General features: G+C 46.7%; 2 protein-coding genes across 3 annotated transcripts in view; one reads left to right on the top strand and one right to left on the bottom strand.

Moving 5' to 3' along the window:
- The window catches only part of Gpr39 (G protein-coupled receptor 39), a 201,834-nt gene extending 186,115 nt beyond the window's left edge, over window positions 1-15,719 (top strand). The window contains exon 2 of the mRNA XM_059280552.1: window positions 14,216-15,719. Within this exon, the coding sequence (XP_059136535.1) occupies window positions 14,216-14,727 (512 nt within the window). The 3' untranslated portion in view covers window positions 14,728-15,719. The remainder of the gene's footprint in view (window positions 1-14,215) is intronic.
- Lypd1 (LY6/PLAUR domain containing 1) overlaps window positions 13,884-16,246 on the bottom strand; it is a 41,560-nt gene continuing 39,197 nt past the window's right edge. For both annotated transcript variants that reach the window (XM_059280553.1, XM_059280554.1), the window contains one exon: window positions 13,884-15,405. In XM_059280553.1, coding sequence (XP_059136536.1) covers window positions 15,170-15,405 — 236 coding nt within the window. In that variant the 3' untranslated portion in view covers window positions 13,884-15,169. The remainder of the gene's footprint in view (window positions 15,406-16,246) is intronic.

Genomic DNA, 16,246 nt, shown 5'->3' with positions numbered 1-16,246 from the left:
GGCGGAGATGATGGTGGAGGTGGAAATGATGGTTGGGGCAGAGATGATGGTCAGGGCCGAGATGATGATGGAGGTGGAAATGATGGTCGGGGCAGAGATGATGGTCAGGGCCGAGATGATGATGGAGGTGGAAATGATGGTCGGGGCAGAGATGATGGTCAGGGCCGAGATGATGGTGGAGGTGGAAATGATGGTCGGGGCAGTGGTGGTGGTACAGGTGGAAAGGATGGTCAGGGTGGAGATGATGGTAGAGGCAGAGATGATAGTGAAGCTGGTGATGATATTAGTGGAAGTGATGATAATAGAGTGGAGTTGATTGTGGATATAGTTATACAATGGAGGTGGAGGCGGGAATAATGATGGTGGAGGTAGAGGTGGAGTTGTTCTGGACATGGTTTCACAGTATTGGTGGTAGAAAAGGATATGATGGCGGAGGTAGAGGTGGAGTTGACTGTGGAGGTTCTCCCACAGTGGTGGCGGAGGAGGTAGAGATATGTTGGAGGCAGTCACAGCGATGGAAGTGGTGGAAGTGATATGGGGATGACTGTAGATGTGGTCGTAGCGGTGGTGTGGTTGTTTTGGAGGAGAGTGCAGAGATGGAAATGGCCATGGTGCTGGTAGTCATAACCAACAGTGTCCCTTACGAGGTAGCAGGTGTTCTACTAGGCTTCCCTTGTCTCGTTTAACCTTCTCAGGGGTTGTTTTTATCTCTGTTTTGTAGAAGAGGATCTAGGAATGTTTTTGCTGGTAGCACTTCCCATGTCAGAAGGAAGCAAATTTGGACGTGGCCAGGGATTCCTTCTTGGTATACCAGTAGTTGGCTTCAGGTAGAATGGGAGCCAGTCTTCCCATCCTCATGTTCCCTTCTTCCACATCCCTCCTGAGAAGATCTAATTGTGCTCCAATGGCAATTCAGAGTTACGGTGACCAGCCTTACTTTCCCTGAGGCCATCCAGCATAGAGGGTAGACATAGTGGCCCTCTGCCTGAACCATGGACTCATTTCTCTACCCCTCTGGGTCACACATGAAGCGTCCATTCCAGGCCTTGGCCTCCAGCTTCGCTGCTGAGCCTTGTGGTGTCTTTGTGGTGGACTGGGACTTGAAGGTCTGGTGAATTATTCTGATATAAATGAACATCCTTTAACAGGTCTCTTTGGGGAGTGTGGTGTTCAGTCTCCTGTTTCATCCACTGACCTTTGCTGCACCCCGTGGGGCCGAATTGGCAAGAAGCAGGGAAAGGAATGGGTTTTAGTGGAGAAAGCACAAGAAGAGTTAGCATCAGAGGAGACTTAAGGCTAAAGCTGCCTCCCAAGCTGTGAGAAACACCGTCTGCTTCACCCCCCTGTCAGTGGTATGGCTCCTGAGCTGTCTCACACACCCCATGTTTAGATCGGGAAGAACAGAAGCCACATTTGGCAGTTAACCTTTGGTACTAATTCTACAGCAGGAGCAAGATGTAGTAACTGAAGCCTGGTTTACTATTTGTATAACACAGATTACCCACAGTTCTCAGTGCCAAGCCTTTCAGAACCCCATCCTCTCTTCTGGGCCAGGCTAGCAACAGAGAGACCACTCCCAAACCCCCAGGAGAAAGTTCGTGGTGCAACCGTTCTCTCTGATGCCCCCCCACCTCCACCCCTGGTCTGATACATGCAGCCTTAGTTAGCTATTCCTCTCTCCCAGTCACGGGACCTTAGCCGCGATTCTCCCAGGCTCTGGGGCCCATCCAGGAATCTCAGGAAAGAATAGGGGATAGGAGCAGTGTGCTGTCACGTTGATCTTTCTCCACATCCCTAAACTCCCTTACTGCTTCTCCATTATGGGCTAGCTCTACTCCCAGGGAGCCCCCAGGAGTGTAGGCAGCACACACTGGGAAGCCTGAACTCCTGACCTGCGCATGTCAGCTATCTCATCCCACTGCTGTGGGGATTCTGTTTCACTAATGTATGGATCTCTGAAGTCTGCTCAGTGCCAGCCTTTTGTGATTTTCACTCTTTACTATTTATAGGCAACAACATTCTATGAGAAAGTGCTGTAGTTCAGGGTTGGCCTCAGTCAGACAAGTGCTTGCCATGCGAGCACAAGGCTCGGAGTTTCACACCACAGAATCCAGGTGTGGGTGGTGCACAGCTGTAATTCCAGCACCGGGGAGGAAGAGACAGGAGGCTGGCCAGGGGCTCAGTGGCCAGCCAGTTTAGCTACTTCTGTGTGAGGTCAGGGTCAGTCTGAAAGACAGGCTAAGAGCAACTGAGAAATACACTCAATATCAACCTCTAGCCTTTACATGTATGCGTGCACCCCCATGCTCATACAGGCTCATACCAGACCTGGAAGTGACACTCTGCACCACATGAAGTGGGCATGGTGGTGTGCATGTCTTCATTCCCAGCATTCAGGAGGTGGAAGCAGGAGGATCAGAAGTGGAGGGTCATCCTTGGCTACACAGCAAGTTCAAAGCCAGCTCGGGATTACATGAGACACTAAAATTTAAGAAGGAAAAAAAAGGGCAGGCTTTTAGCCATTAATCAGTATTAATGTGGCTTGTTCCTGCCCAGGTGGTAAGAGGAGATTTGTTCTGGTGGCTGCACCAGCTGTGAGCTTCTCTTTAAATGGTACACAGTTTCCTCAGCAGGCTTGCAGGGCATCGCGCCCCGGTTCCTTCCACCCACTCCTGTGCTGTGTGTGACTGGAGAAGAAATTGTTGGGTTCTCATGCTGAGCAATCACTGTGGGCTTTTGCAGCCACGCTACAATGGAGGACTTTACTCTCAGCATCCCCGGAGCAGTCTGCTTTGTAGAAATCTATATATGGTTAAGATGCACAGAGAAAATATTTGCCCGCCGTGTTCTAGCTGTTCATTTACCATGCCTCGTGGAGGAACCCAGGCAGTGAACCACAGCGACGACCCAGAGAGCCATTGACTTTGAGGTCAAGTGGATGTTCAGCTCCCAGACAAGAGGGCTCATTTTTGAAATACATATTTGCTACTGTAGAGATTTATAGTTTTCATCTTGAGCCTCAGCTTATAGCACAGAATGAGAATGAGACTGCTTAGCAAATTATAGGCCATTTAGAACCTGTGACCCATTTTGGGATGTCTTTGGCCTCCACATGGTAGATAGACCATCTTGGGGAGAGAGGTTTTTCCTGGGCTCCATCAAATTCCCAGGACAAGGATGGGACACTCAACCATCTGTCTTCATGGATGGAAGCAGCCATCTGTGACGTTTGCATCCTTTTGAGGCCATGGTCTGTGCTCTTCTCTGAAAACAAACCCTGGGAGTGTTTTCCATCTTCACCCCAACAGCATTTCTCAGTAAGAAAGAGGGCAATCAGACCAATTTGTTTAAACAGAGATTACCAAACTTAGAGGTCGCTATGGGAGTTATAAGCAAGTCGAACAGGGTTCGAGAACACAGGATGTGGAGTTGGCCCTATAGCATGGGTGCCTTGGGTTCATGGCTGACTACATCTCGTCGATAGGGGATGTGCAGCTGGCATACCCAGCAGAGGTAAAGCTGGATTGTCTTTACATCATGGCCAGCTATTTCCTCTTCCCATTGTAGCCCACACGCCTCTTCTTTTCTTTGGCAAATTTAGCAATGAGTGCTGATCACTGTTTTTGTAGCCACGGTTCTTTAGACCACAATGACCTTTGAGCCACTGACCCAGTGTCCTCCTCAAGGCCACTCCAGAAAATGATGTGTGTGCTTTTAAAGTTGCAGTTGTAAACTTGGAAAAGATAAAAGAGGGCAAGTTGGGGAGGGGGATGGAGAGAAGAGAAAAGGGAGGTGTCCATGCTTTACATATTGGAGAACCATGGAAACAAAGAGGAGAAATGGAGATGGGAGAGAAGAGAATGGGGAAATGGAGACAGAGGGAGAATGGAGAGCATAAGGGTGATGAAGAACAGGATCAAAGATGGACAGGTGGTTGTCAAGGAGATGAACAGGAGGGAGGCTGTTTTTAGTTACTGCAGCTCACACTGCAGATGTGTGCTAAAATGAAGTACCTCAAAGGCAAGTAAGAGAGAGAGAGATAGAGCCCATCCAGAGCCCACTGATGTCCAGTCCCACTTTGTGTGTCTTACATTATTACTCTCCAACTAGAAAGAGTGAGCAACACAATTTCCCAAAGGCTTATGAATTCCAAATCATGGAGCCCACATCTCCAAAGCCTGATTTAGTGAGTCTAGGTCAGACCTAAGGATCCCATAAGTGTGTGTGACTGTGTGTATAGGACAGAGGACAACCTTAGATGGCTCTTTCCTCAGGAGTCACCCACTTCAGTTTTTCAGGACTGGCCTAGAGCTCACCAAATAGGATGAGCTGTCTGACCATTCAAGGCCCAGCTATTGCCAGTCTCCACTTCCTCAGCACTGTGATTAGAGGTGCGGTCTGCCATCCTGAGATTTTCACGTGAATGCTAGGGATTGAACGATTGAACTCAGATCCTATGCTTTCAAAGCAAGCACACTGAGCCATTGAGTTGGTACCCCAGCCCCAAGAGTCTGCATTTTTAAAAAGTTCCACGTGCTGATGCTATCTATTTCTCTTATTCTTGTGTGAGAACCATTGTCTCAGAAGTTGGAGACTAAACCCAAGGTGGGCTTCCTGGGTCAGGCAAGGTCAGGGAGTGAGATCAATGCCTCGATAGCATGTGGAAGCAGATTGGCAAGCACTAACGTATAAATTGGAAAAGCGTTAAAACCTTTTATGGGGTTTATTTGTCTCTCTCTGGCTCTTCATTCAACTAACCATATGCTTACTTTCCATTGGCAATTGCGATTTAAATGTCAGTTGATAGCAAATGTTCCTTCACCCTACTATATGCAAGTTAATTTATAGTCCACACAGCCTGGTGGAGTGTTCTCTAACCATGCTGGGTTCCCATTGCCTCCCTCAGCCCTTTTTGCAGCCCTGCTGAGCCTTGCCAGGCCCAGAAGATAAGCTACCATTTCACCCCCCAATTCTGAGCACTACTAAGTCTTGCCTGGCCTAGGTTGCTTTCTTCCAGACTCTCTCTCTCTCTCTCTCTCTCTCTCTCTCTCTCTCTCTCTCTCTCTCTCTCTCTCTCTCTCTCTCTGTGTGTGTGTGTGTATGTGCTCGCACGTGCATGCGTGCGTGTGCACATACATGCAGAAGCCAGAGGTCAATGTTGATGTCCTTCCTCCACTGCTCTTTTGGTCTCTCGCTGAACCTGGAGCTCACTGGTTAAGCTAGGCTGACTGGCCAGTGAGCCACCGTCTGTCTCCCTTCCATACCCAACCCCTCCCCCCCACCCTCCTCCCCCACCCCCATCCCCCACCCCGCTTCCCTATACTGTCAGCACATCTGACTTTTACGTCGTGCGGGGACCTAACGTGGCTCCTCAGGTTTGCACACTTTTCTGACTGACCCATCTCCCTGGTCCTTCTCTTCTACTTTCTTTCCTGTTGCTGTGATAAAGCACCCTGACCAAAAGCAACTTGGAGGAAGAAGCGATTTATTTGGCTTATCATTCCAGTTCCCAGCACTTCATTGAGTGAAGTCAGGACAGGATCTCAAGGAGGAACTTAAAGCCGAAACCATGAAGGCACATTTTGTTGCTTTACTCACAGGCTTATGCTTAGCTAGATTTCGATACATCTCAGAACCACCTAAAGAGGGAATAGTACCTCCCAAAGTGGACTGGGTGCTCCTTTATCAATTAATAATCAGAACAGTCTCCCAAAGGCCCATTTCATAGGTAATGCCCCAGTTGAGACTTCCTTCTTAGGTGACTCTAGGCTGTGTCAAGTTGACATTTCTGCCCTTTCAAAAAAAAAAAAAAAAAAAAAAACTGGTTGTTCCTGTTTGTGGGAAAGTTGGTTAGAATCTGGCTTTTGCTGGCTCAACCTTCTGTTTTGACCTTTCTCATGGTTCTGAACAAACTAGGCTGAGGTTACCTTGTTCTTCTCAACATCTATGCCTAGGACAGTGTCCATAATAGAACACTGTCAATCAAGCGGTGTCTCCTGCATGAATAAGGCCATTCCAGGGAGTATAAACGGGGAAACAAACAAACTAACAGAAATAATGAAATATTTAGTCCTTATGCACTGTAACCAGAGTTATATTAGAAAGTAGGAGTGGGTAGGGAAGAGGCAAAATGACCATAGTAGCCTGCCCACTGCACTCACAAGGTTCCTATAGCTCAGTAAAGTGGACCTCTGACACAGGTAGGAAAGGAACTCTTCGGGATTTGTTCAAATCACACAAACCACCTTTCTGAGGATAGATATAAGTTTCCAGATCTTTTTTACTTGGTCAATACTAGTAAATAACACCCTTCTGTGTATTTGTGCATATTTGTCTGAGTGTAAATTCATGTGTACATGCATGCAGAGACCAGAAGACAACCTTGGGTATTATTCTTCAGGCACCAGACTTCAGGTTTAAGCTGAGGTCTCTAATTGGCCCAAATAGGCTAGGCTGGCTGGCCAATAAGCTCCAGGGATCCACTTATCTCCACTTCCTTAGTGCTGGTATTACAAATGATGCCACCAAACCTGGCTTAATAACAATTTTTCTATAAGAACTAATGTTAGATAGATGGACAGATAAGTAGGTAGACAGACAAGTGAGAAATCAATAATAGCTAGGCAGCTAGCTAGATGACAGATAATAGATGAATGGAAGATTGGGTGGACAGATAAAAAGATATGATGGATGATGGATGAGTGAATGGAGAGACAGATGAATGACAAATGAGGGACAGATAATAGATGAATAGATTCTTGATAGGTAGATAGATAGATAGATAATAGATAGGCCAGTGTTAGAAAAATGGATGGTCAGAAGAACAAATTAATAGATGATAGATAACTGGCTGACTGGAAGATAGATAAATGATAATAAATAATAGATGATAGATATATAGATGATAGATACATATATACATAGATAAATGACAGATGATAGATCGGCTGATGACAGATGCATAAGTGAATGGACAGAGGAATAGAGAGGTAATAGATGACAGATGGATGCATGGACAGATAGATAGAGTCCTTGTAGGCCAAGTCACCACATGCTCCAAAGTCACATTGTATTCTGAACACTCTTGGCGGTCCCAGGTTGGAGTTTCATGTTCCTTTGGGTGGAAATCATGCACCTAAGAATTTCAACGAACGCTTCTTTGAGGGGCACTGAGTTTTAACATGGACTATGATCAGTTGTATAGATGTCTCTTTCACCGCATCCCATGCTGACAAGTCAACACTTGAGCCTAAATTTGGACTCTCCCCCACAAACTGCAATAGCACAAAAGCCTCCATTGGTAGTCAAAGGTAGGGTGCCTCAATGCTATGAGTATGGAATAGGGAGTCTTGTGCTCTGGGCCTGAGATATTGGACAAACCACTTGGGCTTAGTGTCCTCATTTGTGACAGGAGATGTTCTCTCCTGAGACTCTGAGATGACCACAGGGATATACTTGATAATGACCTTCACCTTAAAGGTCAGAGGGGAGATAGGAGAGCATAGTCCTAGATAAGTCAATACCACCGTGTCCAGGGCTGCAGATCCAAATGAATCTGTGAAAACTAAACCAAGCCATCGGCCCCCAGAGCTGTGGAGATGCCACCATCTCCTCAGTGCTGGGATTCCAAATGCATGCCACCACACCCAGGGTGTGCAGTTAGACGTCTGCATTGCTTCTGTTTTTAGCGTGAGAGTTTCTTTAATCTTTGTGTGTGTGTGACTGTCATAGATTCAGCTGTCAATCTGACACACAACTTAGAGACACCTCCACTGAAGAATTGCCTCCATCGGGCTGGCCTGTTGGCGTGTCTGTGGAAGATTTTATTGATTGCTACTTGATGGAGGAGGGCCCAGCCCACTGTGGGTGGTACCATCCTGAGGCAGATGGGCTGATGAACCAGCCTGCCTCCATCTTAGGCTTGAAAGTCATCTTATAGTAAAGACAAACTAGGTTCATTCCTGCTTGTAATTAAATCTGTTTCTCTAGGATTGGGCTATGCCCCACCTGTAATCATAACTACAAATGGTTCTGTACTGCCTATTCCATGAAATGGCAACAGTATCTTTGTTTCAAGAAGCTGTAATAACAGTTTTGCAACCCTACCTTTGTTTCAAAAGGTTGTTCTGGCTGCCTTGTTACGACCGCCTTGCAATCACCTCTTTGTTTCAGGAGGTCATTGGGACTAACTTGTTATGCTTATCCTCCACTCCTGTAGTCCTGCCTGTTTTGTCTGCTAAATCCCCCACTTGGAAACCCCCTATCCCTGAGCTGTAAAAACCTTGTCTTCCTTACATCCCATGCTGATCTCTGAACCCTGCCTTAGCAGGGAGGGAGCTCGTGTACACGAATAAGAAAGCTCGCTTTAATTAATTGCTTGCTTTAATTTTGCGGTGATGATTTGGGTTGGTGGTCATTCTCCTGCCATCTTTGGGAGTAATGGGGGCCTTCATTATATAAGATAGCTGAACGTAGAGCTGGGAGCAAATCCATAAACAGCTTTCCTCCATGGTTTCTGCTATAAGTTCCTGCCTTGGCTCCCTTTGATGACAGACTCTAGCCTTTAAGATGAAATAATCTCTTTCTTCCTCGAGTTGCTTTTGATCGTGTTTATCACAGCAACACAGAAAGCAAACTAGGACAATGTTCATGTGTGCCAGTGTAGCTGTGCCAGCGCCAGGGAACACATTGCACGTGGAGGTCAGAGGACAACCTCGGGTGCCTTGGTCCTTGCCTTCCACCTTGTTTTTTGAGATGGGCTTTCTATCTCGCTACTGCACGAACCAGACTAGTTGGCCTGGGAGGTTCCAGGGATGTTCCCGTCTCCACCTCCTGTGTTGCAGCAGGAATGTTGGGATTACACACGCACATGCTATGGCATCTAGCTTTATGTGGGTTCTGGAGAAGAACTTGAGTTCCCACACTCATGCAGCAAGCGCCTTATCCAATGAGCCATTTCTCCAGCCCTGCACCTCGTTTGTAGACATCATTCTGCCAAGGATGTGTGTGAGTCATTGTCTAATGGGTCTTGTCACTTTATTGTGGTGATGGAGGAGCAAAACCAGACGTGCTTTATGTGGAGAAGCAGATAAGATATGAAAGTATTTCAAAATCCAAAGCTCAGTGCTGTCTGGGGTATAATACCGACCCATTAATAATCCAGTGAAGACAGTTTACCCGCTCTACGTGAGAGGGTTCAATTCGCCAGTCTTCATTCAAGTTCACACTCACGCTGTTTATACGTGGGCTCCATGCTGCACCACACAGACCAAAGCAGTATAGATTTTTTCCCCCAAATGTAATACACAAGTCTAAATTGATTGCAGCCAAACATAAATTTAGTCAAATCTTTAATGCACTCCATTAAGCCATGAATAAGACTTTAAAGCATTGTGTTAGCTATAGAGTAGCTGGGACTGGAGTTGAATCAATTTCAAACAGCCAAAATAGGAAGTTACCTCTGGACATGGTAGGTACGGTATTTAGTCTCAACAGTGTGTTGCAGAAAAGGACCAATTTTTTTTTTCAAATGTAACAATGAACAATTACGTGTCATTGTGAATTGATAAATTTTGCACAAAGGGGCTGGTTGGCTTCCTGTTCTAGGAAGGCTAACTGAACTCTCACACTGCCTGTGGGCACATGACTCAGACGACCATTGGTGGCACCTTGTAGATCCAGATTTCCATTTCCCTACAACAAAATTATCATTTTAAACACAGAGTGGAAGCCATTTTTCTCACCTCCAGTTGAGGTGGGGGAAGGATACGTCAACAGCTCTGCCAGGCAGTTGGCATGACTTGTGTGTTCCCGAGAGTCAGAGTTTGGGATGGGACATGCAGAAGACATTTTTATACTTTCAGAACAATGTAGACGTTGAATAATGTGACCAACACTTTTACGGAAGGTTAGTGAGAGGCTGGCGAAACAGCCTACACTGTAGTCAGGGATACACATTCAGAAATCCAGTTCAGCAATGCTTGGTAGTGTTGCAAATGCAGGTTACTTAGGAGGGTCCTTGGTGCTGACTGTGTGCATGTTAGGGAGTTAGTAAGGGGCAGGGGTGAGTGAAGAATAAAAAAAATCTCACCAATGATATTTTCATAGTGATTCCATATTTTACTTGCATAAGAAATCCAGTTATATATGTGTGTGAGTTAAGTAGCATTATAAAAATTGTTGTCACTCAATTGTGTAGCTTGCTCTGTTTGTGGGACTCCTAGCAGTGGGATCAGGACTTGTCCCTGGCGCTTGAGCTGGCTTTTGGGAACCCAATCTCCATGCTAGGTTACCTTGCCCAACCTTGATGCAGGGGGAGGAGCTTGGTCCTGAGTCAACTCAATGTGGCCTGCTTCGTTGGCTCCTATGGGAGGCCTGCCCCTTTCTGAATGGAGGAGGAGTGGATGGGGTTAATCGGGAGGTTGGGGGAGGGAATGGGAAGAGAGGAGGGAGAGGAAACCATGGCTGGTATATAAAATAAATGAAAAAAAATCAATTAATTAATCAAAATGTGTTGCCACTGATGTCATTTTTAATGTGCTTGAAGAACTTTAAATTAAATGTATGGCTTCTGTTATTTCAGTGGGTAGAGTGGCAATATATGTGGGTCACAGTTAATGACTTCTTTCTTGCCTGTTTTTTTTTTTCCTTCCATTTTCAGGTCTGTCTCTTTGTGTATGGTATGTGCATGTACATGCATGCATGTTTGCATAGGCATGTTGACACCTGTGTGTGGGCATATGTGCGCACCTGTGAGGGCCTAAAGTTGACGTCCAGTTCTTGATCCTTGTTAATTAACTCTTCCACCTTATTCACTGAAGCAAGGCCTCTCAGTCAAACCCAGAGCTCACCGATCTGGCTAGTCTTGCTACCCATGTTGCTCTGGGAACCCCTAGTGTCCACATTCCAAGGCTGGCACTACAGGTGGACTCTATCCTGTCCATCCAGCATCCACGTGGGTACCAGAGACCTGAACTCTTGGGAGGCCGGCACTTTAACAGCTAAGCCACCTCTGTAGCCATATAGCCTGTGTTTCTTTAACAAACTGAAGATAGGAGACATTGACAGTGTTGCATCTTGAGAGGACAAGGGATCCTGCATCACAGGTTTGGGAGACGGGCAGGTTAAGTGAAGATCCTGACTGCATTGACCTCTCTGGGTTGTCAGGAGAAGAGAACCCCATGTGAGGAGTAAGTGCCCAGCACAGAAGCTGGAGTGGAGGAAGCTAGTTTCCCAGCTCCATGGTCTATGTCTAGACCTGCTTGTCTGTACCGGTTAGAACCCATCCATTTCTATTCACACTCTGTCTTTCTTCTTCCAAGTCTGAACTCATTGTCCTACCAGCCTACTTCCACAGCCAGAAAGCCTAGCTTCCTTACCAGGCTCCTTCTCATGGAGGAACTCTGATCTTTTCTCCCATTTGCTGCTACTCATTCAAATGGACCCAGCTGCCGTTTGCTATCTCATTTCAATTTCACAAATTCTGGCTGAAACTACAAAGCAAGCTCCGGATCACAGTCTGGCCCATCCCTTTTCGTCTACCTGGACACTGGGTTTCTCCCCCCTCCTCCTACTCTTCCTCTTTCTTCTCTTCTTTCTTTTCTTCTTCTTAAAAAACATAACAAAACTAAACTAAAATCTCCTTCTTTCGATGGGATGATGATGAAGGATGGTTGGGGCTGAGCAAGCAAGCGCATGCAGGAAGCTAACGAAAGAATGGGTAAGCAGGTGATGAGGAGAACAGAGGGCAATGCACTGCGGAAGGAGATTTAGGACGCTTCTCCTTCTCCTCCCCAACATCTCTCCCCCTCCGTCCTGATGTGCCTCTCCTTCTTCCCCAACATCTCTTCCCTTCCCACCCTGCCTTCTCTCACTCTTTTCCTGGTTGGCTCTCAGAGCTATGCCATGTTCAGCCTGTGGGAGGTACAAGGAGCTCCTAGTCAGCTTTCTAGATCTGCAGAGAGCAACTTCCCACCATGTGGCAGAGCGTGCACAGAAAGCTGTGTGCTCCATTTCCATGTTCTAACAAACACATCCTCAGATCATGGCTACACTTGTTCGGCAAAACTCAGTGATGGAAACAAACAAACATGAAGCTTTGTGAAAACATGTAGCTTCCTCATATAGTCAAGCATCTGTTCTTCACAATCAATACTGAACTCAGAACTACACAATTTCAAAACAAATCTGGCTTGGGTGGGTGGGAGCTCCTCAAAGTCCCAGTTTCCTGTGCAAGTGTTTTTTTTTGTTTTTGTTTTTTTTGGGGGGGGGGTTGTTTTTGTTTTTGTTTTTTTAAATCAGGAAGTGTCTGTTTTTGCTGTTTTTATCCAGCAGTGGTAACAAGGTGATTTGGAATCTGCTCTTGACTCGAGATAGTATTTATTTATTTATTTTGCTCTTTCATTGGATCAATATGTTGCGTTGCCTATTTTATTCTTAGATTTACTGACTGTTCTCAGGAAAGCAAATTCAAAGGGAAGAAACAAGCAGATTGGTTTTTATCTCAAAGCCCTGGCAGAAGAAATCCTTAGGAATTCACAAAGGACCAGAGTTTCCCAGGCCCTCCCTGCTGACAGATGGTTTGTTTGGAGGGTTTGTCTTTGGGGGCAGCTGAGTTATGAACGGTCAAGGTCTCCTCCTCCATCAGCCACAGGATACTCGGGGTAACCTTGGGCTCATGAGCATGTCTGCATGCCCTGGACCATTAATTAATGATCTATTTACCATCTACTCTAGGCAAGAAATAGTGACTACCAATTGTTATTTCTCCGTAGTTTCCTAGAAAATTGATGACAGAGTGGGAAGAAACACTTGTAAAATGCAAAATTAAAAAAAAAAATTTACGTTTAATTTTGTATGTGTGGGGAGGAGTGTGCACAGGACTGCAGGTGCTGAGGTGGCCAGAAGGTGTCAGATCCCCCTGCAGCTGGAGTGACTGGCCATTGTGATCTGTCTGATGTGGGTACTCGGAACAGAACTTAGGTCCTAACTGCTGACCATCCATCTCACTGATCCTATCAGATTCTTGCTTTAAGATATCAGCCCCTCTCGTGGGAATTTTTGCTCTGGCTGCTCAGCTTCCTGAGAAAGGAGAAAGCCCCAAAAGATTCCCAAGGCTTATTTTTCTCGCTTTGTTGGTAAAGTCTCGCCATCTTGTGATTCCAGGTGTTTGTCAGAGTATAGAAGACTCTGTGATCATGTAAGCCAGAACGAAAGCGTGGGGCATCCAAATGAGTGTCTGGAAGGGGGTGAGCTGAGTACCTCCCTCTTCTGTAGGACCTCCTCACTCCTGGCCATCCACACTGCAGCTCAGTGCTACAGAGGCAGAGGGTGTGCCCCTGTCTGTACACAAAATGAGTTTCAGAGATTTGGGTGTTCGGGATCATTTGTTTTCCCATGTGAAGGTAGGAGGGGCATTGGTTCCGAAAATGCTTTACTGAAATAGATAGAAGCATCATGGCTAGAGGTGTGTATATCTTTGGGGACATATATTTATATATTACTTCATCTACATATATATGTCTATGTAAAATGTCTTGTTTTGCCGATTTCAGTTTGTCAGAACTGTAGAAGTGGCTGTGGTTATGTAAGGCAGAACTCAAGCACAGGGCATCCAAATGACTGTCCAGACAGCTGGTGTCTCATGCACAAAGAGGGGGACTGACTTCTCTATAATAATCTGTCCCTGATTTGGCTTCTCTTGAAATTGGATGCAAACTCATTGTCATGAAATATATTTGTTTAACCAAAGAGAAACAACCCCCATTTGACTTAAGAATGTCACTGGGTCTTCTTCGTTCAGTCATTGTGTACAAAACAATACCATTTCACCTAGGATGGCTATAGCTTATGGGCCTACCCAGAAACAAAAAGACAAAACCAGATTTATGGCCAACATGAGATATTTTCTGGATACACGCGCAACAATGAAAACATTTTGAAAATTAACGGGCATCCACAGGTATAAATACACTGTCGAAAGCATTTAGCGCTCTTTAACATAGCCAAGTCCCCTGAGCTTGAAGCAGCATTAAATTCTCCTTTGCCGGTGGCAAAAAGAAGCCGTCAAGCACAGCACTGAAAAATTGGTACCGTTTCCTGGCCAGTAAGCAACAGAACCAAGGGCTGAATATTTTATGGGTTTTATTTATTTATTTTTGTTCTCATGCTGTTTTTCTCCCCCATCTCTTTTTCTCTCCTGTTCTTGCCTGCCCAGGACTGATCGTGGTGACACTGGCCGTGTGCTGGATGCCAAATCAGGTGCGGCGGATCATGGCTGCAGCCAGACCCAAGGATGAATGGACCAAGCCGTACTTCAGGGCCTACATGATCCTTCTCCCCTTCTCCAACACCTTCTTCTACCTCAGCTCCGTGGTCAACCCTCTCCTCTACAACGTGTCCTCTCAGCAGTTCCGGAAGGTGTTCTGGCAGGTGCTCTGCTGCCGGCTGACTCTGCAGCACGCCAACCAGGAGAAACGCCTGCGTGCCCACTTCAGCTCCGCCAAGGCCAGCACCAGCTCAGTCCGCAGTCCCCTCATCTTCCTAGCCTCCCGGCGGAACTCTTCCTCCCGGAGAACTAACAAGGTCTTCTTAAGCACTTTTCAGGCCGAGGCCAGGCCCGGAGAGGCTAAGCCCCAGCCCTTGAGTCCTGAGTCACCACAGACTGACTCAGAGACCAAACCAGCTGATGCCACCACAGAAAATGGTTTACAGGAGCAAGAAGTGTGAATGTCGAGTTCAGAAGCCTTGAGCAGAAACTGGCTCTTCCCTCCCACAAAAGCGAAGTCACCTTCACACAGCAGTCCCCCAATAGACTGTGACTCCTATCAGAGACAGAATGGAAGCTCGAGGCTTTGGGAAGGGCAGACGCAGATCTCAGTGACTTCTAAGGGCTGATTCTTCCAGGCTGGCCTTGGCGGTGGCTGCACGGATTGGGACAGGAAGATCTGGGCTTTCCTTGCTATGCTTTTTCTTCAACTACACACGGAAATTCAGACTGAATTGCTTCAGAGCTTACAAAGTGTTTGTGCATGGCAATCTTGCGTTACTTGAAAGGGAACAAAAGGACCCCTTTGTCTACCCAGAATAAAAGGACACCCAGAAGAGGCTCAGGGAGGCGAGAGTGCGGGCCAGAGAGATGATGCAGCGGGGGTTGGCGTCTCCTTTAGCTTCAGCAGTGTGCCAGGCAGAGGGCTAAGTTGAAGAGCAGGGCGGTGGTGAGGAGCCCTGGCCTGACGGCCCAGGCAGCGCTGCCTCTTTTCTTGGGCCTCGGCCCGTTGCAGAGAGGAGTGTTGCAGCAGCTGATACACACGGAGTTCAGTTTCCCAGGGGAGCAGAAGGACTGGTACCCAGCCGAGGCGATGAGACAGGCTGCTGACGATGCACACGACTTCCGGTACATGATCCCTGCAACACAGGCCCAGAGAAGTGGGGTTAGCATGTGCGGCCCGTAGTCCAGCCGTTAACTTCGAGCCCAGATCTGAGTGCATAGTTTTTCCTTAACTCCTCCCACAGAAAGGGTTCTTGTCCCCTGAGCTAGGAGATGGCTCGGGTGTAAGAACTCTCAGGCTTGCACTATCCTGGGAGTCCTTTTGGGTGACTACGTGGAGGTCATACAGAATCTACGGTGAATGTGACAGACACCGTTTCGCTTTGGACAAAATTGTTCTGACAGCTATTTTAGTTACTGTATCCATGAATAAAGAGCTATTGAAATCAAAGTCTCTCTCTGTCTCTGTCTATCTGTCTGTCTCTGTCTCTGTCATCTCTGTCTCTCTGTCTCTGTCTCTGTCTCTGTCTCTCTGTCTCTCTCTCTCTCTCTCTCTCTCTCGCTCGCTCGCTCTCGGCTATGGATGAGGGGCTCTACTTCTTCACATGCATCTACCATAATATCCTGTATCACCACAGGTCTCTGACCATGGATTGAGCTTCCAGCCCCCATGCTCAGCCCCCCTCTCCCGTGTGTGTGTGTGTGTGTGTGTATGTGTGTGTGTGTGTGTGTGTGTGTATACATGTGGAGACCAGAGATCAACCTCAGATATTGTTTCCCAGGAACCATCCATCTTGCCCAAAGAATTATAAGCATGTACCACCACATATGGATTTGTTTAAAGTATGTGTCCCGGGCATCAAATTCAGGCCCTTTGGCGCTTACATAATGTGCACTTTGCTGCCTGAGAGATCTCCGCAGCCCCCCTCCAAACTGAACCAATACAAGCCTTTCTTCTCCCCACATTGATTCTTTCAA

Source organism: Peromyscus eremicus, chromosome 15 (assembly GCF_949786415.1).
Source record: "Peromyscus eremicus chromosome 15, PerEre_H2_v1, whole genome shotgun sequence".
NCBI classification, from domain to species: Eukaryota; Metazoa; Chordata; class Mammalia; order Rodentia; family Cricetidae; genus Peromyscus; species Peromyscus eremicus.
This window is presented reverse-complemented; position numbering and strand designations above follow the sequence as displayed.